General features: G+C 32.7%; 2 protein-coding genes and 1 long non-coding RNA gene across 3 annotated transcripts; 1 reads left to right on the plus strand and 2 right to left on the minus strand.

Moving 5' to 3' along the window:
• The first annotated feature begins 7,890 nt into the window (after nt 1–7,890).
• On the plus strand, nt 7,891–10,159 carry LOC125583044. Its single transcript, XM_048749585.1, has 3 exons — nt 7,891–8,532; nt 8,620–9,357; nt 10,049–10,159. Exons 1-3 carry the CDS (start codon nt 7,891–7,893, stop codon nt 10,157–10,159), a joined length of 1,491 nt encoding a protein of 496 aa, XP_048605542.1.
• Nucleotides 10,160–15,589: 5,430 nt separating this feature from the next.
• Nucleotides 15,590–18,849, minus strand: LOC125583736. The gene is made up of 2 exons (XR_007320816.1): nt 18,776–18,849; nt 15,590–18,657 (listed from the first exon to the last, which is right to left on the minus strand). It is a non-coding gene; the product is annotated as an uncharacterized LOC125583736 (long non-coding RNA).
• Nucleotides 18,850–19,370: 521 nt separating this feature from the next.
• On the minus strand, nt 19,371–20,053 carry LOC125583045 (vacuolar protein sorting-associated protein 60.1-like). Its single transcript, XM_048749586.1, has 4 exons — nt 19,946–20,053; nt 19,690–19,841; nt 19,521–19,614; nt 19,371–19,463 (listed from the first exon to the last, which is right to left on the minus strand). The coding sequence occupies exons 1-4, from the start codon at nt 20,051–20,053 to the stop codon at nt 19,371–19,373; spliced, it is 447 nt and encodes a 148-aa protein (XP_048605543.1).
• Between the last annotated feature and the right edge of the window lie 1,174 nt (nt 20,054–21,227).

The following is a 21,227-nucleotide window of genomic DNA, read 5'->3' on the forward strand; positions in this document are numbered from 1 at the left end:
AAAAATAGTAAAAGAAAATGTCTAAAATAGCTAAACAATACTCAAAACATCAAAAATATTAGAAATAACTATTGATTCTCTACCCAAATACTCAAACCGGACCAATTTATATGTTAAGTTTAGTTAATTTTGCATACATTATTCAAACATATATGTAATATATTATTGGGTAAATCTCCAAAATAACACTTTTCTAAGTTTATATCACAAAAATAGCCCTCAAAAACTAAAATGACCAAAATAGCATTTTATCTTTTGAAAATTTTAAATTTTTTTATTTTTCAAAATTTAAAATCTTATCCCAAAACTTCACTCCCCAACTCTAAACCCTAAATCCTAAACTCTAAACCCTAAATCCTAAACTCTAAATCCTAAATTCTAAACCCCACCATTTAACTCTAAACCCTAAACCCTAAACCCCACCCCTAAACTCTAAACCCTAAACGCTAAACCCTAAATCCTAAACCCCACCCTTTAACTCTTATCTCTAATGTCTAAATTAATTTATTTTTGGGGTTTAAGTGTATATTTATCTCTTTTGATAAAACATTAAGTGATATTTTGGTCATTTTTATTCTTAGAGACTATATTCGTGACAAAAACTTTTTTAGTGCTATCCTAGTCATTTTCTCTATATTATTTCATTTTAATATTTTGAGAAACTTAAAGTATATATGAATTTTAATTTAAATGGATTATCCGAACCCGAACCAAACCCGCAAAGATCCGAACCAAACCCGAAACAGAATTTATAAATACTCGGATGCAGCTGAAATATTTAAAACCAAAAATCTGAATTGAAGCGAAACGAACCCGAGTGGATACCCAACGTCAACCTCTAAACTAAAGTGAGAACTAAAACCCTTGATTCATGTAAGTGATTCATAGACAGCATCTCATTTTCTATCAGAGGTTCTATCTATATCTCCACAAATAAATGAAATACAATTTTGTGATATAAATATTTAATTTTTGAAAATTTAGAATTTTTTTTTTCTATTAAAACCTGATCAATAAACAAATAAAACTATTCAAATTAAATAAATTCCTTTGATTTTACAATGTTAGTAAAGAAGAAAACGAATCGGTTGGTTAAAAAAGAGTTTGAATTACATAAAGCTTGATAAGCTCTTTAATACTTATTTTAAAATATTGTCAAACCCAAATGAATTAATTATACTTTATTGTAATTCAAACTATACTTACTTTAAAATATGGAAATTGCCACAAATACCACATTCATAGTACAATTTTTCATGTTTACACAAATCATTTTTATTTTCACTTTTAATGAAGGGTAAAAGAAATTTATATGTTAGGGTTAATTAATCTAAACTTAGAGTTTAGAGTTGAGGGGTGAGGTAAGGTTTTTGAAATGTGAAATTGAAGATTCTAAAAAATACATAAATAAATAGTTAATTTTCTTTAAAAAAATTAAAAAATAGTTTCAAACATAATTTATGTTTTTGAATTATATTTTTTTCGAATTCAAACTTTTTTCTTTTTTTCTTTTTTTCGATTTTTTTATAAATTATATTTATTAAATATTTTTTTTTATTTTTTTTTTCGATTTTTCAAATAAATTTTTTTTATAAATTATATTTATTTATTTTATTTTGATTTTTTTTATTTAAACGATTATTTATTATATATATAGAGAATAATGATATAAACATCTTTTGCTTGAAAATATCAATTTAGTGGTGGTAAAGATGAATAAAGGTACTAAGTGATAAACATGAAATTCTCGTTTTAAAATAAGTATAGTTGGAATTACATAAAATAAGTATAGTTTGAATTTAGTTATTTTTAGAATTACATAAAGCTCGAATCGGTTGGTTAAAAACGAATTTGATTTCAAATGAATTATATCGTTAAGCTCTTTAATACCGAAATTTTTTTTCTCCCCAGTTTAATATCCAAACTAATTATTACTCATTTAAATACACTTACTTTATAAATGTGTTCATTTTAATACCCAAATGTATGCTCATTTTAATAATAAGGTTCAAACAAAACTTATAAAATCTCTAATATTTTTTTAAAAAATCTTAAAATTTTCAAATTTCATTTTATCTTTTAATAATAAAAGGAACTAAATTTTGGATAATCTGATTTTTATGGTATTAGTTTTATTAATAATTTAAAATTTAGTTTATTTCTGAAGTTTTAAAGTAATTTATTTATTTTCTTCATAATGAAGTTTTCTAAACTTTAAAATATTATACATAATTTACTTACTTCTATATTATTAAAAGAAAAGTACCCATTTGAAAATGTTCTTACTTCATTAATTAAACTCCCTTTTTTTTTTGCTTGTCTTTTTCAGTTGCATTTATGAAATATCTTAAAACGAATAAAACTGCTTAATTTATTACATGTCTTTTCAGTTACATTAATGAAATAAGCTTAAATGAATTTAAACTTCATATTTTATTGTTTGTCTTTTTCAGTTATCTTAATAAAATATCATTAAATAAATTTGGACATAATGTCATTTAATCAACCAAAAAAACTCATGAGTTATTCTTACCTGCATAATTTTAATAATGGAGATTTTTGAAAACGTGCATCATTAAAATGTTACCTAAAATATGCAGCACTAATATATAACATGCATCAATAAAACTAGAATTTGACACACAAAATTGTACGGATATTATTTTCAGTTGATTAAATTTAAAAATAATTATTTATTCAAAAATTATTTAAGAATGACTATGTTTTTAAAAAATATATGGTATTATTTGCTCATAGCTCATTTGTCATTTGATAAATTGTTAGAAAAAAAATTTTAGCACAATATAACCCAGTTGTCATTTGCTAAATTTATGGTTTTTATTTATATTTTTTAATATTTAATTATAATATTTTTATTTTATATTTGAAAGATAAATGAATTTTCTTTCAAACAATATTTTTGTAAATGTATTTTTTAAAAAAATAATCAATTAAAATTGTTATTATCATTGAATATCATTACTTTTGACATAATTTGAGTTTTCGTTTACATTAAAACTTACTATATTTTAGGATAATTTTAATTTAAAATGTAATTTTCATATTATTCAAACAAATTCTAAAAATATTTTTTAAATATTTTGTTATAATTGTTAAAAAATATTGAGTTGCATTTCAAATAAAAAGGTAAAGATATTAAAAATATTCTAAATAAAATATGTAAAATTTAATATAGTTTTAAGGAAATGGTCAAAATAAAAAAAAATTACACATAAAATAATCATGATTTTTGTTAACTGTGCGGATCATTATTTATATGATATCGCACACGAAAGAAATTTTTTTTTAAAAAAAATTATCTAATTAACTCTATACTCTTTTTTTTATATATGATATTACACATTCGTAAAAAAATAGATAGTTTAAGATGCAAAAAAAAATATTTACTTAATAAATATAATATGAACGAATATTACAAATACATCATTTAATAAAATAAATAATTAAAAACTGAAAATTCATATCCGCGCTGGCGCGCGGATCACGGTCTAGTTTACTCTTAAGACGTAAAATAAAATTTGAAATTTTAAAGATATGTTTTTGAAGTTTAATTTTTTAACACAATTTATTAATATTGGGAAATTGTCAAAAATACCATTTTTAAAATAACACTTTTCATGTTTACACTAACCACTTTTACCCTCATCTTTAATGAATGGTAAAAGACATTTATAACCTTTTGATTAACTTTGACAAAAAAAAAACATATGGTTAACTAATCTAAACTTAAAACATCAACTATAAACCCTAAATCATCAACTCTAAACCCTAAACCATGAAACATCAACTGTAAACCCTAAACCTTCAAATCTAAACCCTAAAACGTCAACTCTAAACCCTAAACGTAAACTTTAAACCCCAAATATATCTAAACTTAGAACATCAACTTTAAATAGTAAATCATCAACTCTAAACACTAAACCATGAAACATCAACTCTAAACCCTAAACCTCGAAATATCAACTCAACACCCTAAACTATAAACTTTCAAATGTAAACCCTAAAACATCAAGTCTAAACCCTAAACGCAAACCCTAAACCCTAAAACCTATATTTTTTCTGAAAATCGAACCCTAAACCCTAAAACCCTAAACCCTAAAACCCTAAACCTTCAAATCTAAACCCTAAAACATCAACTCTAAACCCTAAAAGTAAACCATAAACCCTAAACCCCTAAACCTTTAAATTTAAACCCTAAAACATCAACTCTAGGGTTTTAGGGTTTATGGTTTAGGGTTTAGGATTTAGGGTTTACGATTTAGTGTTTAGAGTTTAGGGTTTAGAGTTGAAGGTTTAGGGTTTAGGGTTTAGAGTTTATGTTTTAGGGTTTAGGCTTAATTTTTAAGTGTTTAGGGTTTAGAATTTACTTTTTAGGGTTTAGGGTTTAGTGTTGATAGTTTAGGGTTTAGTGTTGATGGTTTAGGATTTAGATTTGAAGGTTTAGGGTTTAGGATTTAGAGTTGGTGTTTTAGGGTTTAGAGTTGAAGGTTTAGGGTTTAGAGTTGATGTTTCGGGGTTTAGGGTTTGTATTTCAAAAAAAATAGGGTTTGTGATTGATAGTTTAGGGTTTAGTGTTGATGGTTTAGGGTTTGGAGTTGAAGTTTAGGGTTTGGAGTTGAAGTTTAGGGTTTAGGGTTTAGAGTTGATGTTTTAGGGTTTAGATTTGAAGGTTTAGGGTTTTAGGGTTTTAAGGTTTAGGGTTTACGTTTAGGGTTTAGAGTTGATGTTTCAGGGTTTAGATTTGAAGGTTTAGGGTTTTAGGGTTTAGGGATCGAATTTCAGAAAAATATAGGGTTTAAGGTTTACGTTTAGTGTTTAGAGTTGATGTTTTTGGGTTTAGATTTGAATTTTTGGGGTTTAGGGTTTAGAGTTGATGTTTCGGGATTTAGGGTTTATAGTTGATGTTTCATGGTTTAGGGTTTAGAGTTGATGATTTAGGGTTTAAAATTGATGTTTTAAGTTTAGATTTAGAGGATGCATTCAGTCAACTCAAGGCATATCTAACAACCACCAATATTGGTAAAAACCGACGAGTGAGACACTTTGTATCATTTTATCGCGGCCCCTTCCCTTGCAGCTAGAAAAGTCCTCATCAAGGAATGTAGAGGAGAATAAAAACAAATCTTCTACACGAGCAAACACATAATGGATGACGAGACACGTTATTCAGCACTTAAAAATTGATTTATCTGCTGTCACTTCGCCGAGGAAGCTAAGACAATATTTTCAGTCTCTATCTATCGTAATACTAACCAACCATCTTCCCCCTACTGTGATGAAGAATGCTAATCAATCTTGAAGGTTATCAAAATAGGCAACCAAACTCTGCGAACACAACATCATCTACAAAAGCCTATCTGCTGCAAAGTCACAACTACTTCATGACTTCATAGTCGAGCTTACTTCCGAATTCAAACAAGATCTGATCCTTCCTAGCGGAAACTGGACCCTACATGTGGATGTAGCTTCATCCATTAAGAGATCTGGAGTCAGAGTTCATCTCCAATCTCCTACACGAAAGATCATCAGACAACCATTTCGTTTGGAGGTCGCAACACCCTTAGCGGTTCTGAAATTCCCGCATTTCTAGGGACGATGATTCAACTTCTCGAAGAAAACCAAAGTTCGGTTTCCTGATTTGAAATTGGTAACATTGATGATAACCGGAGTTATTAATCACTGGTTTATAGTAAACCAACAAAGACCTTAAGGAGAACCGAAATGGAAGTTCTTTCACATTTAAGAGATAAGATGTCGAGTTCTTTACTTTTTATGACCCACTCTTGATAATTAATTGAGATCGACTTTATCTCTCAAGATGAACTAGTGAACTTATTGTTAGAAATGGATTGCATCTCTCAAACAAGGCTCATAAGAAAATATGAACTCAGCTTAGTTGATTAAGAGGCAGTCAAAGGAATACCTCGACTTAGAAAAAAAAATGAAAGAAGCTGCCTATAAAAGAAGTAGACCTATTTCGGAACAAAGACATTGACAATCAGAGAGAAGTCGGCACAACATTAGAATTCTGATAGTTTACCTTATAGTTTACCTTATTTTAGCCAAGTTCTAAGCTTTCGATGAGTTCATCGTCTTTTCTCTTGTAAACTTATATTTGATCTCTTAATAAATGTCTTTCAAATAACTTACCATTGAATCGATAATCATTTAAAAAGTTGTAACCTTAAGTTTGTACTAATTAAAAAGAGACTTTGCTTAGGTGTCACTTAATAAGGATGTCAATTTAGTTTACGTGGCAGCTTAAAAATCAATTGAAAAAAATGTTGGTCTAAATTCAATTACTAGGAAACATTATATTAACGCAAAATATAATAAGCGTGTATTCTTTCCTTAAATAAAAGTTACAGAATTACCTAATATGATTAACATATATATCGCAATTAATGACTATAATAATAAAGATTTGATAATATTTTTTTCATCCTTCTTCATTTTTGTTTAATTTTATATTATTAAAAAAATTAAACAATCACATTAATCATATAACAAAAAATTAGATTTTTTCTTATATATTATATTTTGAATTTTTTAAGATGACTTTAAATTACAAAAATGAGGAAATCTTATATGTTATATTTTACATTTTGTAAAACGACTTTAAATTAAAAAATGAAGAAACTTTATATGTTATATTTTCTTATATGATATATATTTTCTTATATGTTATATTTCTTAAATTTTGAAAACGACTTTAAATTATAAAAATGTAAGTTTTCCTTAAGCATACGACTAAAACCATTAAAATGACATGTATCAATTTGATAGTTGATCTGAAACTTTTCAAAACCATATGGAATATAAAGGTCAAAATAATTCAATTGTGGAAACAATACTGTACAATTTTTTTAAAGAATGTGTTGGTGGAAAAAATAAAGTTTTTGTGTCATAATTTGTTTAACGTCCAATCCGATCAACCATGATATATTAATTGTTGTTTAGTTCCATAATTTATAATAAAAATTGATCCGGTCCTTCGAAAGAAATATATAATAACAACAAAAAATATTGTATATGTATAAATAAAATGATCAAATATATAAAAAAAATTATCGATAATATATACAAATAAACTCGCAGACAACTCTCGTAGTTCATAGTGTTGACATGAAGAGAATAAAGAGCAAGAGTAAAAGACATGAGTGCTGACATGAAGCAGTAAAAAACAAGAGTAAAGACATGAAGAACCTGATTGATCATGGACAGGAGATCATGGACAGAAAATCATGGACAGAAAATCATGGACATGAAAACTGAAGCAAAGAAAGGTGTGAGACTGATTTAAATATCTTGCCTGAAGTCTTGGACGAATTTAAACAAGTGGAGGCAACTGAATGGAGCTGTTGGAGTGTGGAAACAAGCCAAAGTCACATGATATGCTAAGGAAGGAAGAGAGAAAGAAGTTGTCACTATCCGAAAGTGATTTCCCCAGATCTGGTCTTCATTAGTTTATTCATCTCCATTTGTTTATTCATTCTCATTGTCTTATTCTCCTTGCTAGATCTATTTATGTAACTATTGTATACACTAAATCAATCTAAGGAAAAATATTCCTCAAATATTCTTGTCTCTCTCTCTTGGATTCCCTCACATATCTCTCTTAGTTCTTCACCAAAATCTCTCAAATAATTCTCTTAAACTCTTATTAATTCTCATAAATTTACATGGTATTAGAGCTACAAGCTCTTGAAACCTAAATCTCTTCCGCAAATTACTCTGGTTGTATTTCTCTTTTTCTTTTTAAAGTCTCTTATCATTCACACCAGTCTCTCTCCTCTGTTCTTGAACTGCTCTTCAATTTTTCCAGTTCTGTTCTTGTGATTCTTGATGGATTCAGGAGAAAACTCAAGAATGGTGGTGATTCCAGTTACTCTTAAAGGAGCTAACTATCTACATTGGGCAAGGCTTGCTACGACAGCTCTTGGAGGCAGAGGGCTTTGGGAGATTGTTGAAGAAGGCAGGCCACACAAGAAGACTATCCTAGGAGAGGATGGCAAAGAGGTTGTTGTTGCTGATGCTGGCGCCAAGAAGAAATGTCAAGAGGACCAGTTGGTGTTGTCCATTCTTCAGCACAGTCTTGACCCCTCACTTCAGGAAGGTTACTCCTATTGTGAAACTTCCAAGGAGCTGTGGGATACACTTCAGAAGGTGTATGAAAACAATTCCAACATCAGTAGAGTCTTTGAAGTCAAGAGGGCTATCAATACTCTTAGTCAAGAGGACAATGATTTTGATAAACATTTTGGGAAGTTCAGATCCTTGTGGGCTGAACTTGAGATGCTCAGGCCAGCAGCTATTGATCCTGATGTGCTTAATCAAAGGAAAGAGCAAGACAAGGTCTTTGCTTTGCTGCTTACCCTCCATCCAAGCTATGGTGACCTCATCAAGCACATCCTAAGGAATAAGGACCTACCTTCTCTAGATGAAGTATGCTCTGAGATTTACAAGGAGCAATGCTCAGTTGGTCTCTTTGGAGGAAGAAAGAAAGATCTGGTGCTTGCAAACCAAGCTGATGGAGCAGCAAACAAAAGCTCTTAGAAAGCTGAAGACAAGAAGGTGTGGATTTGTGATCATTGCAAGAAGAAAGGCCATGGAAAGGACAAGTGCTGGATACTCCATCCCCATCTCAAGCCACAGAAGTTCAGGACATGCTACAATGATGCCAAAGCAAACTTCTCTGGTGATATTGGTGAGCCATCTATACAAGGCAGCATGCGCCAGACCAATGAAGCTTGTGAGAACAAAGGGGGAGCTTCCAGCAGTGGCTCAGCCTTAAGGAACATTCAAGATGAGACCATCAGGAGATCTGATATTGAGGCTCTCATCAAGCTCCTTAAGGATAACTCTGGTAACTTACTTGGTATCTCTTTAAATGCTACTGCTTGTGGAACTTCTTTGAATGCTATAACTAAATTTAATTTGGCAAAACCTTTAGCTATAGATTCAGGAGCTGGTCACCTCATGATCAATGATTTAAAATTGATTAAAAACATTGTCCCTCCCTTAGGAAATGTTACAATAGCTAATGGTGAAAGAGTACCAATTAAAGGAGTAGGTGATCTTATGTTGTTTAACAAAGATTCTAAAGCTTTCTATATGCCTAGCTTCACCTCAAACTTGTTATCAGTTAAAAGAGCTACTAATGACTTGAATTGCAGTGTTACTTTCACTCCTAATGATATCTACTTTCAGGATATTGAAACTAGTAGGTTGCTTGGTAAAGGTGTCACCAAGGAAAACTTGTACTTGCTTGAAAATACTAAGCTTGCTGCCTATTTATCTCATGCTTTAAATTCCATTTCTGATTTCCCTAAAGATGTATTGTGGCATGCTAGATTAGGACATCCCCATTCTAGAGCTTTAAACATCATATTGCCTAGTATTTCCTTTAAGAGTGATTGTGAGGCTTGTAGCTTAGGCAAACATTGCAAATCTGTTTTCTCTAGATCAAGTACTATTTATGAAAATTGGTTTGACCTGATTTACTCTGATGTATGGACTGCCCCATGTTTATCTAGAGAGCATCATAAGTATTTTGTGACTTTTATAGATGAAAAATCAAAATATACTTGGATCACACTGATGCAATCTAAAGATAGGGTCTTAGAAGCTTTCATAAATTTTCAAAATTATGTATCTAACCATTTCAATGCCAAGATAAAAATTTTGAGATCAGATAATGGAGGAGAATACACAAGCAATGCTTTTAAACAACACTTGGCCAAATATGAGATGATCCATCAAACTAGCTGTCCATACACCCCACAACAAAATGGAGTAGCTGAGAGGAAAAATAGACATCTCATGGAGGTTGCAAGGAGCATGATGTTCCATACAAGCATGCCCAAAATCTATTGGGGAGATGCTGTCCTTACTGCCTGTTACTTGATCAATAGGATACCTACCAGGATCCTTCAAGATCAATCTCCATATCAGGTACTGAACAAGACTAAACCATCCATAGAGCATATGCGTGTGTTTGGGTGCTTGTGTTTTGTCTTGATTCCAGGAGAACAAAGAGATAAGCTGGCGCATTGAAGCACCAGGGCAGTTTTTATTGGCTATTCTTCTCACCAAAAGGGCTACAAATGCTTTGTTCCAGAGACTAGGAGAGTCTTGATATCAAGGGATGTGAAGTTTGTAGAATCCAGAGGCTATTATGATGGAAAGAGTTGGGTTGAGCTCAAAGATCTTTCTCAATCAGCCTCAGATATAGCAAACAACCTTAGGAGAGTAATGGAGAGCCTGGGAATCAGTATGCCTTCTCTACCAAGGGTGGAACCTGTCCCTGAAAATGTACCATCTACTACAGCTGATAGTGTTGAGAGCACTCATCCTGATCATGAGGGGGGCAGTAGAAATGTTGAGCAGTCTACACAAGCTCAACCTGAAGAGAATTCAGTAGCTCATGATCAAGATGAGATGCCATCTGAATCAGATGCTGAAACTCAAGTAGAGGCGCCAAGTGAAGGAAATGAAGCAGAACCTGAGCAGATACAACCTTTGATAAGGAGTACAAGGATTAGGAAACCTTCACACTGGATCAACACAAGAGTTTACTTCAATGCTGAAGATGTAGCTCATCCAATAAGTGCAGTATGCTCTCTTGCTCAATATCCAGAAGAGCATCAAGTCTTCAACAGTGAATTGGATCAGGAATACATTCCAAGAACATATGAAGAAGCTATGCAATACAAGGAGTGGATAGAATCTGTTGGAGATGAGATGGGAGCCATGATCAAGAATGATACATGGTTTGAGACTAAACTTCCAGAAGGAAAGAAAGCTGTGACAAGCCGGCTTCTCTACACTATCAAGTATGGCGCCAATGGAAAACCAGAAAGAAAGAAGACAAGATTGGTTGCAAAGGGATATACTCAAGTATATGGTGAAGATTATCTAGACACTATTGCACCAGTGGCCAAGCTTCACACTATAAGGATTCTCTTGTCTCTTGCTGTCAACCTTGAGTGGGATTTATAACAGATGGATGTGAAGAATGCCTTTCTTCAAGGAGAATTGGAGGATGAAGTCTACATGAGACCACCTCCTGGTCTTGAGAACATAGTGAAGTTAGGAAATGTTCTCAGATTAAAGAAGGCAATTTATGGCTTGAAGCAATCTCCAATGGCTTGGTACCATAAGTTGAGCACCATCCTCAATGGAAGAGGCTTTGTAAAGTCAGAAGTTGATCACACCCTCTTCACATTAACTAGTAAGCAAGGTATTGTGGTCATTTTAGTCTATGTGGATGACATTATCATCACTGGTAGCAACAAGGAATGTATTCTCTCAACTAAAACCTTTCTTTAAAATGCCTTTGATGTCAAAGATTTGGGAGAGTTGAAGTACTTCCTTGGGATTGAGATATGCCGCTCTAAAGAGGGGTTATTCTTATCTCAAAGGAAGTACACACTTGATATTTTAAATGAGGCAGGAAACCTTGGGAGTAAAAAGGCCAAGACTCCATTAGAAGAATGATACAGGATGCTGAGAGAAGGGGAGTATGAGTCTACACCATTTGGAGATATCAAGAAGTATAGGAGAATGGTGGGCAAGCTCATCTATCTAACCATCACAAGACCAGATGTGTGCTTTGCTGTGAATCAAGTGAGTAAACACATGAGAGCTCCTAAGGTGCATCATTGGAATATGGTGGAGAGGATCTTAAGGTACCTAAGAGAGGCGCCTGGCCAAGGAGTATGGATGGCATGTAACAAGAGTACTGAAGTTGTTAGATATTGTGATTCTGATTGGGCTGGAGACAGAGTTGATAGGAGATCAACTACAGGATACTGCACCTTCATCGGAGGAAACCTGGTCACATGAAAAAGTAAAAAGCAGAAGGTGGTGTCTTGCTCAAGTGTTGAGGCAGAGTACATATCAATGAGGAAGCTCACAAGTGAGCTTATATGGATCAAGGGACTGCTAAGGGACTTGGGTATTGAGATCAACACACCAATGACTATGCATTGTGACAACCAGGCATCAATAGACATTGTATCCAACTCAGTCTTTCATGAGAGGACAAAACATATAGAAGTAGACTGCCACAAGGTGAGACAGGCAGTGGAACAACAAGTGATTATTCCATGCTACACAAGAAGTGAAGATCAACTAGCTGACATATTCACCAAGGCAGCTAGAAGCAAGGTTTGTGAGTTCATTCATCCTAAGCTTGGACTCATAGATCTCTCTTGTCACTGATCCTCTTGCCTTGAAGTGTTCTACTCTTTTTCCTTTGCTTGGTTTTTATACCAAGTGGTTTTTCCAAGTAAAGTTTTTAATGAGGGAATGCTTCATGGTTTCCAAGCTTGACCAAGTCCCTATGGTCAAGCTTGAGGGGAAGTGTTGACATGAAGAGAATAAAGAGCAAGAGTAAAAGATATGAGTGCTGACATGAAGCAATAAAAAGCAAGAGTAAAGACATGAAGAACCTGATTGATCATGGACAGGAGATCATGGACAAGAGATCATGGACAGGAAATCATGGACAGGAAAACTGAAGCAAAGAAAGGTGTGAGACTGATTTAAATATCTTGCCTGAAGTCTTGGATGAATTTAAACAAGTAGAGGCAACTGGATGGAGCTATTGGAGTGTTAAAACAAACCAATGTCACATGATATGCTAAGGAAGGAAGAGAGAAAGGAGTTGTCAATATCCGAAAGTGACTTCTCCAGATCTGGTCTTCATTAGTTTATTTATCTCCATTTGTTTATTCATTCTCATTGTCTTATTCTGCTTGCTAGATCTATTTATGTAACTATTGTATACACTAAATCAATCTAAAAAAAATATTTCTCAAATATTTTTGTCTCTCTGTTGAATTCTCTCACATATCTCTCTTAGTTCTTCACCGAAATCTCTTGAATAATTTTCATAAACTCTCGTAAATTTACGCATAGGACCACTGACCGAGTCATGTTCCCAATATTTTTATTGTCCTAGTGTTATTGCGTGACATATTTGACAAGACCATTGACATTGTCATTTGTTCGATATATTCTCCTATAGTGTCATTATAACGTATCTAGTGATTGGTGTATATCTCGTCACAAGTGTATATATGCTTATTATATGCAACTGTTTATACAAGTCTTCTCTTCGATACATGACGTTTCTATTTTTATATGGTTGTATTATGTCAATATCAACATGTTGATTAATCAGTTCATACATCTACGGTAAATAGATTTATATATGAACCAAAACCCAACCATGAGTCAGACCAAAATATTTCGGACATCCGAATATATGCGAAATAGATTTATATATTTAAATATATTAATTATTTTAAATTTAATATTTAAAAATCCAAGGTATTTAAGATATTTTTAGATTGTCTAAAATATTTAGAAATATATAAAATAGTAAAAAATTTCTAAAATAGCTAAACAATATTCAAAACATCAAAATATTAGAAATATCTATTGATTCTCTATCCAAATAGTCAAGCCAGACTTAAATTTAGTTAATTTTGCATATATTATTCAAACTTATGTAATATATTATTTCATTTTTAGATTATGAGAAACTTATATATGAATTTTAATTTAACTGATTATCCGAATTCGATCCAACCCCGCAAAAATCCAACCGAATCCGAAATGAAATTTATAAATACTCGTATGCAGCTGAAATATTTAAAACCAAAAATCAGAATAGACACGAATCAAACCCAAATGGATACCCAACGTCAACCTCTAAACTAAATTGAGAACTAAAACCCTTGTATATGTAAGTGATTCATAGACATCATCTCATTTTTATTAGAGGTTCTATCAGTGTCTCCACAAATTAATGAAAAGCAATTTTCATGTTTAGCATATTGTTGGTATCATTATTCATGTTTATCACTTCTAAAGAAATATTTTCAAAAATACTAAAGAGGCAAAAGACTCTTGCTCTATATATATATAATAAATAAATAAATAAAAATTTATTTTTTCGTATTATACTTTTTCAAATTCTAACTTTTTATTTATTTTTTATTTTTTATTTTTTGAATTTTATTATTATTTTTTAAATTTTCTTTTGAAATTCAAAAATTATTTTTGAAACTATTTAAAAAATCAGAATTTTTAAAGTATTTATTTATATATTTATTAGAAGGGCAATTCTCGTAAATAGACCTTTTAAAGTTTTCATCTCCAAAATAACACCTTAAGCTAAAAGTCACAAATATAACATTCATCAATAGGCTAAAAGGCTTTAATACCCCTACATACAATATCAAGTATAATTAAATTAAAAAAAAACTTTTGCTTCTCTCTACATTTCCGTCGCCGGTTTCGACGACGAACACATGCGACGAACACATGCGACGACACCGACGACGACACCAGCGACGACATCGACGACGACGACGACATCGGTGTTAAAATCATGACGAATCTATATTGACAACACTCTTAACAGTGAAATTGAAACTTACACATGTAAGTTTGAGGTTTTCAATTGTTATTTGTAATTAGGGATTTTGACTCAAAATTTGTGGGTTTCACTTCAGTGATGTTGCATGAGCATTTCAGCTTAAACAAATGGAACCTTCTTCATATTCTCAGTGAAGCTTACCATGGCTATGGAGATGATTGTTTTTTTGTCAAGCTCTCTTCTTCACTATTGTGGTTTCAAATTTATGGGCTTGGAGCTTCTATTGTCAACACTTCACTTTCCCACACGGATTTTGATTTACGGAACAAGTTCTTGAATCCAAAAACTCCTGCTATAGGCACACACCATCAAGAACGCAAATGCTCATCAGAGCAGGGCGGTTTGTAATCTGAAGGCTTTTAGGGGACCGGCTGTAACAGGAACTCCTATTCAGAGTGGTTCGTTTGATTTGTACTCCCTGATGGCGTTTCTCAGGTTCGAGCCATTTTCCATAAAGATTTATTGGCAAAGCTTGATACAACACCCGCTTGGTCAAGGGAACAAGAATAGGCTCTCACGTTTACAGGTAAAGACAACATTCACTTCTATATATATGTTATATGTTTCAGTTTATTGGTGGAAGCTATTCACTTAGATGTTTTCTCAGGTTTTGATGGCGACAACCTCGTTGCGGAGAACAAAGGAAAAGAGTTTGATTGGGTTGCCACCTAAGAACGTCAGATATATGATCACATGGAAGGAGAAGCCAAATGTCTTGTCCAGAATCTTATAAACAGTGGAAGCTTGATGCGTAACTACTCAACTGTTTTGAGCATAATATTACGGCTTACACAGCTTTATGACGATGTTTCTCTTTGCCCTCCAAAGTTAAGGTCTTTGAACACTTTAACATCTATCGAAGGTACAAAAACAAAACAGTTATTTGTTATTATTTTTGGTTGCAAAGCTTTACGCCTGTGTGTGTTTGTGTACAGATGTGACTGATAAGTCAGAGCTGCTGCAGAAGCTGGTTGCCATATTGCAAGACGGCGAAGATTTAAGATTTTGACTGTCCAATTTGCATATCTCCACCAAGAGACATCATCATCACTCAATCTGCTGATTTTTAATATATATACTTCTAATTTTTTCATAGTAACTGCCTAGTATTATTAGAAATCTTTGTTTTTAACTAGTTTAATTGTTTAATTTACATTGAGCTTGTTTTGTTAGAGTCCTTGGCTTATTAAGAATATTAAATCTCTTTGCCTTCTCACTACTCATTAAAAAGAATACCCAAAATTGATGTGACTAAAAACATGCTTGTGCTTGTGAAACTGGTAGTGTTTTTAAAAATTTCAGGAAGGATTTGTGTAGTTTCAGGAAAGCCTTCCAGAAAATCCAATGGTAACAAATTTTTAAAAAAATTTGTTTCGTGTCTTGTTCTGCTTACGCATGTTGATATCTTTGTTAGGTTCGTGAATTTGCTTATGACATTGTTAGTCTCTTGTTGCTTGTGCTTGTGAAACTGTGTAGTGTTTTTTAAAATTTCAGGAAGGAATTGTGTAGTTTCTGGAAAGCCTTCTAAAAAATCTGATGGTAACAAATTTGAAAAACTTTTTGCTTGGTGGCTTGTTCTGCTTACGCATGTTGATATTGCAGATATCTTTGGTAGGCTCGTGAATTTGCTTATGAAATTGTTAGTCTCTTGTTGCTTGTTCTTGTGAAACTGTGTAGTGTTTTTAAAATTTTCAGGAAGGATTTGTTTAGTTTCAGGAAAGCCTTCCAAAAAATCTGATGGTAAAAAATTTGAAATTTTTTTTGCTTGGTGTCTTGCTCTGCTTATTGATATATTTGGTTGGCTCGTGAATTTGCATATGACATTGTTATTTTCTTGGTGCTGCTTGTGCTTGTGAGACTGTGTAGAGTTTTTAAAATTTCAGGAAAGATTTGTGTAGTTTCCGGAAAGTCTTCCAGAAAATCCGATTGATTGGTGTCTTGTTCTGCTTACGCATGTTGATATCTTTGGTAGGCTCGTGAATTTACTTATGACATTGTTAGTCTCTTGTTGCTTGTTCTTGTGAAACTGTGTAGTGTTTTTTACATTTTCATGAAAGATTTGTGTATTTTCAGGAAGGATTTGTGTAGTTTCAGGAAAGCCTTCCAGAAAATCCGATGGTAACAAATTTGAAATTTTTTTTGCTTGGTGTCTTGTTCGGCTTATGCATGTTGATATCTTTGGTAGGCTCGTGAATTTGCATGAGACTGTAGAGTTTTTAAAATTTCATGAAGGATTTGTATACTTTCGGTAAAGTCTTCAAGGAAATCGGATGGTAACGAATTTTGAAAAAATAATTCCTTGTTTACACATGATAGAAACAAGATGAGAGATTCAGTACCTCTCAAACTAGCACTGCCTGAGCTAAAATACCCTATTGGTTCAAAGCCAAAAGATATATTGTCAATAAACCAACATTCAAGCTCAGCGTATATCAAAGAGTGTTGCTATCTATGAAAGTTTAAACTAAAAAAATTGAAATGAGATAAAAAACTAAGGGTGTGATATCATCTCACGCTCGTTTTTTTTTGTTTGGTTTATGTGTATTTGGCTCCTCACTTTATTACTTAGGATACATATAGTCCATGTTTATCTTTACAATTGGAAAATTTTAAATTGTGATATCTGCATATTTTGAAATTTCAAATTGTGATTTGGAATTTTGGAGATAAAAAATAAGAAAAAATTTGCATCTACCACAATTCGAACCCAAGATATCTGGAAAAAGAAGAAGAGCGTGGAAACATTAGGCCAAGTGTGTTTCAATTGTTTGTTTATGTAAGTAAATGGATATAATGCATTGATTTTTATTCAACTAAAAAAATAAAAAGTGATCTGATTCCAGGGGGAATCAAACACGGGTTGAGGCAACTGTTTGTCAAGTTTCGCTAGAGGAGAAGTTTAGCCGCTACGCTGAGGAGAATCATCTGTTATTAGCTAAAACATTAATGTATTTAACACTAAATTTTATATTATAAATGTTGGAAAGAGTTATGGAATTTCTGGATGTGTTTCCAGAATAGTTGAATATTAGTGTTGCTATCTATGAAAGTTTAAACTAAAAAATTTGAAATGAGATCAAAAACTAAGGATGTGATATCTACATATTTAGAATATTTCAAATTTTGCAATGAAGAACTGAAGCTGAATTACAGACTGAGTAACTCCGAGAGAAGACCAAGGTGGTATACTCCGGTTGATGAAGAGGAAGATGAACGGAGATGTAACTAAAGTCTTCTTTTGTTACTCTAGTTTTTTGGGAGTGGTTCATAGTGGGATGAAAAAGTTACAATTACTCATTTTATCTAAATATAATAATACAATTGATAAAACAAAGGTTATCTTTCGCTCAAAATCAAAAAAGTTACAACAGTTCATTTGACAATGGCTTTAGTTGCCAAATAAGCCTGGACCAGCACGCGAAAGCAGTTCTTGATCAGCGTATTTTCCCATCTTCACCATGTCCTCAAACACATATGGACCTTTTCTTGAGGTGTCGAGAACTATCACAAAGATGGAACAGGTAAGAACATGTATCACATTGGTATACTTAGGAATGCTTACATATCTTGAGTACCGTCAGGAGATGCAACCAGTCCTCTCAAATAGCAGTTTCCTTCTTCGTCCTTGGCGGCGTATCCAGCAATAGGAGTACTACGGCATGAGCCATCCAGCATTTCAAGAAACGTTCTCTCGCATGCAACCGCTAGCCTTGTCTCCTCGTGGTTCAGCGAGGCTAAGTAACTTGCCTACATATGTAAAACACAAGCATATCAGACCAAACCGATATGAGTGACTTGTCTATGTCTCTTTCTTTTACTGCTTGGAAACGATCGTTGATCCTTTTTCTCTTTCTGAGTGATAATGATCAGTAAGCAAATCTTAACAGCAAATATAGATTAATACTTTGTAAAACTTTTTAAATTCATTCTGGTTCGGATGTTGATGTTCTGAGCAGCACCACTATCTAAAGTTCAAACAAACCACAACACAAAACAGACCAAAACGATTTGAGGTGGTACAGCTGCAACATCCACGAACCAACCTGCCACATCCACGAACATGTCACGTTTGAATCCTTTATGTCTATCCTTGCAGAACAAGAACACTAAGATTCCAAAGAGGACGACAGTAACTCCGACAACAACTCCTGCAATAATGCCAGTTTTTGGCTTGCTTGAATCACCTATTCACCACAGACAAGACGCCATCAGCAGAAATAAATTAAAAAACTTTTATACTTTTGAATCTGTTGGAAGTAAAGAAGATATGGTTCAAACAATGGCGCACAGTAATGTAGCTACCTGAACGGGCAACCTCAGATACACAAGGGTGAGGTTGACCAACACCACAATTCAAGTTGTTTCCTGTGAAACTAAAGTTGATAAAACCATATCAGATCACTGCTAAAGAAAAACATATTTAACATAAACTAGAGGAACGTATTTGTATTTTGGGATCTGAAATAGAGTTTGAGGAATCTGGCCATTGAGATTATTGGAATCAAGAAGACTATAAAAACATAGTTTTAAATTGATTAAGAAAGAGGAGCTTCCAAAAAAAGAAGGGGATCACAGACAGAGAGAGCAGTAACTTACAGATTTATCAGGTTTGGAAGACCAGTGAGTGATACAAGGATAGTCCCGTTAAGTTTGTTCCTACTCAAAGTCCTGCTTGGCCAAATACAACAGTGAATAAAGACGCATGCTAAAATCTGAGAGAGCCATAACTCTGAGAGAGCCAGTAGAAATACATGCTGATATGCAAACTTTCTATTGGAAAACTGAAATTAGCATCACACAAAAGTTTGCACTGCAATGCATAATATATTAGAAACCTTTCTGATGTACCTTGGAAGAGGATAAGTTTCCAGCATTATAAGAAAATGGTGTTCCTTCCTTAAGAAGTTGCGTCCCTGCTGATGATGGTGACCAAAACTCTGAATTGTTCACAGACGGAGATCCCCATGGCAGACGAGCTCGCATATATGACCTAGCCACGTCCACAGGCATGGACAATGGCTTAGAAACAAAGAGAGATATGCATTACAGTTTGTTGAGCATCTTTGAGACCTTCAGCAGTGAAAGAGACTTGATCGAGATTGAATGTATGATTATAAAGCATGTCGCGTTGTCCTTCATACCTGATAAGAAAGTAATGTAATTGATCAACAATTGTTAATGAGCAGAGCTAGCTGTAAACCTAATGAATCCCTTACATTTTCTTCTGCTTGAGAAGCCTCATAGCACGAGCTTTGAGAGCTTGTTGAACAGGACCAGATCGTGTCTTTTGAATATGCTCTCTGTATTTGCAAAGCTCAACACCAAGCTTTTTAATCTTATCTTCCACTGATTCCCCTCTTTTATTTATCTGTCAAACATTTTAAAAAACCACAATCATCTGATCGGTGATCAAACACACGATTTATACCTAGAGAATAAATATCTCAGTGATTCGGATTCATAATTCTCTACACAGGACATTGCAGAACGATTTGGAGATAAGAGGGAAACGAGAAAGAGGACGAACCCGATCGGAGGCACGACTTCTAGATACACCACCACAAAGCTAATATCTGCCATCTAAAGTCTGTGTCATGTAACTTAACACCAGCATCCATAGCTCGAGGACAACAACGACGAACCTGATGACAGCCACAACGAGTCTGATGACGACGGATGTGCTGACCTGAAGACGGTAGATCTGATGACGACGGAAAGAAACACGGCGGAGCAATGGTAATCCGTCGTAGGTGAAGGACGAGGAAGATGAACACGACGGGATTATTTCCGACGATTAGATTTTCAAAAAAATTTTTTTAATTAATCAAAGGAGAGAGCATAAGGGTAAATGATCCCCTTTAATGAAACCTATTTTTGTGATTTTGGACTTTGAGTGCTAGTTTGGGAACAAAAACTTGATTTTGTGCTATCTAAAACATTTTCTCTTATTAGAATCCTAAACACCATATTCCAAAACTCTACCTCACCCCTCAATTCTAAACCTTAAATCTAGATTATTTAAACTAGAGTTATAAATGTCTATTTCCCTCTTTAAAAATGAGGGTAAAAATGGTTAAAGTAAATATGAAAATAGTATTTTTGGCAATTTTTCTTAAATGAAATACAATTTTGTGATATAAATATTTAATTTTTGAAAATTTGAATTTTTTTTCTATTAAAATCTGATCAATAAACCAATAAAACTATTCAAGCTAAATAAATTTCCTTTGATTTTACAATGTTAGTAAAGAAGAAAACATATCGGTTGGTTAAAAAAGAGTTTGAATTACATAAAGCTCGATAAAAAAAAAGAGAGAAAGTTTCATATAAATATTTCGTTAAGCTTTTAAATACACAAATTTTTTTTCTCCCTATTTTAATATCTGAACTAATTATTTTACTTATTTAAATACACTTACTTTTAAAAATATGCTCATTTTAATACCTAATGTATGCTCATTTTAATAAGGGCAAATTTATGTTTACTTTTTTCATAGTACCACTTTTCATCTTTACCATCATTAAAAGAATATTTTCAAAAATACATTTTTCATTAAGTGGCAAAATACTCTTATATCCTTGTTATCTATATATATAATAAATCATTATTAAAAAATAAAAAATGAATTTTTTTTTTTTAATGTTTTCGAATTGTACTTTTTAAATTCGAACTTTTTTATAATTTTTTTCGAATTTTTTTTTTGAGTTTTTTTTTGAATTTTTTTCAAAATTTCTTTTTAAAAATCAAAAATTA

The sequence above is a fragment of the Brassica napus genome, chromosome C3, assembly GCF_020379485.1.
Source record: "Brassica napus cultivar Da-Ae chromosome C3, Da-Ae, whole genome shotgun sequence".
NCBI lineage: Eukaryota > Viridiplantae > Streptophyta > Magnoliopsida > Brassicales > Brassicaceae > Brassica > Brassica napus.

Bases quoted from the DNA above. Each gene is read 5' to 3' on its own strand.
- LOC125583044 (XM_048749585.1), top strand. From the start codon at position 7,891: ATGGTGGTGATTCCAGTTACTCTTAAAGGAGCTAACTATCTACATTGG. The intron at 8,533-8,619 runs GTGCTTGCAAAC...GATCATTGCAAG, and splicing joins GAGGAAGAAAGAAAGATCTG to AAGAAAGGCCATGGAAAGGA. The intron at 9,358-10,048 runs GTATTGTGGCAT...TCTTGATTCCAG, and splicing joins TTTCTGATTTCCCTAAAGAT to GAGAACAAAGAGATAAGCTG.
- LOC125583045 (XM_048749586.1), bottom strand. From the start codon at position 20,053: ATGGCAGATATTAGCTTTGTGGTGGTGTATCTAGAAGTCGTGCCTCCG. The intron at 19,842-19,945 runs GTAGAGAATTAT...AATGTTTGACAG, and splicing joins ATCGTTCTGCAATGTCCTGT to ATAAATAAAAGAGGGGAATC. The intron at 19,464-19,520 runs GTAATGCATATC...GGACGTGGCTAG, and splicing joins TCAAAGATGCTCAACAAACT to GTCATATATGCGAGCTCGTC.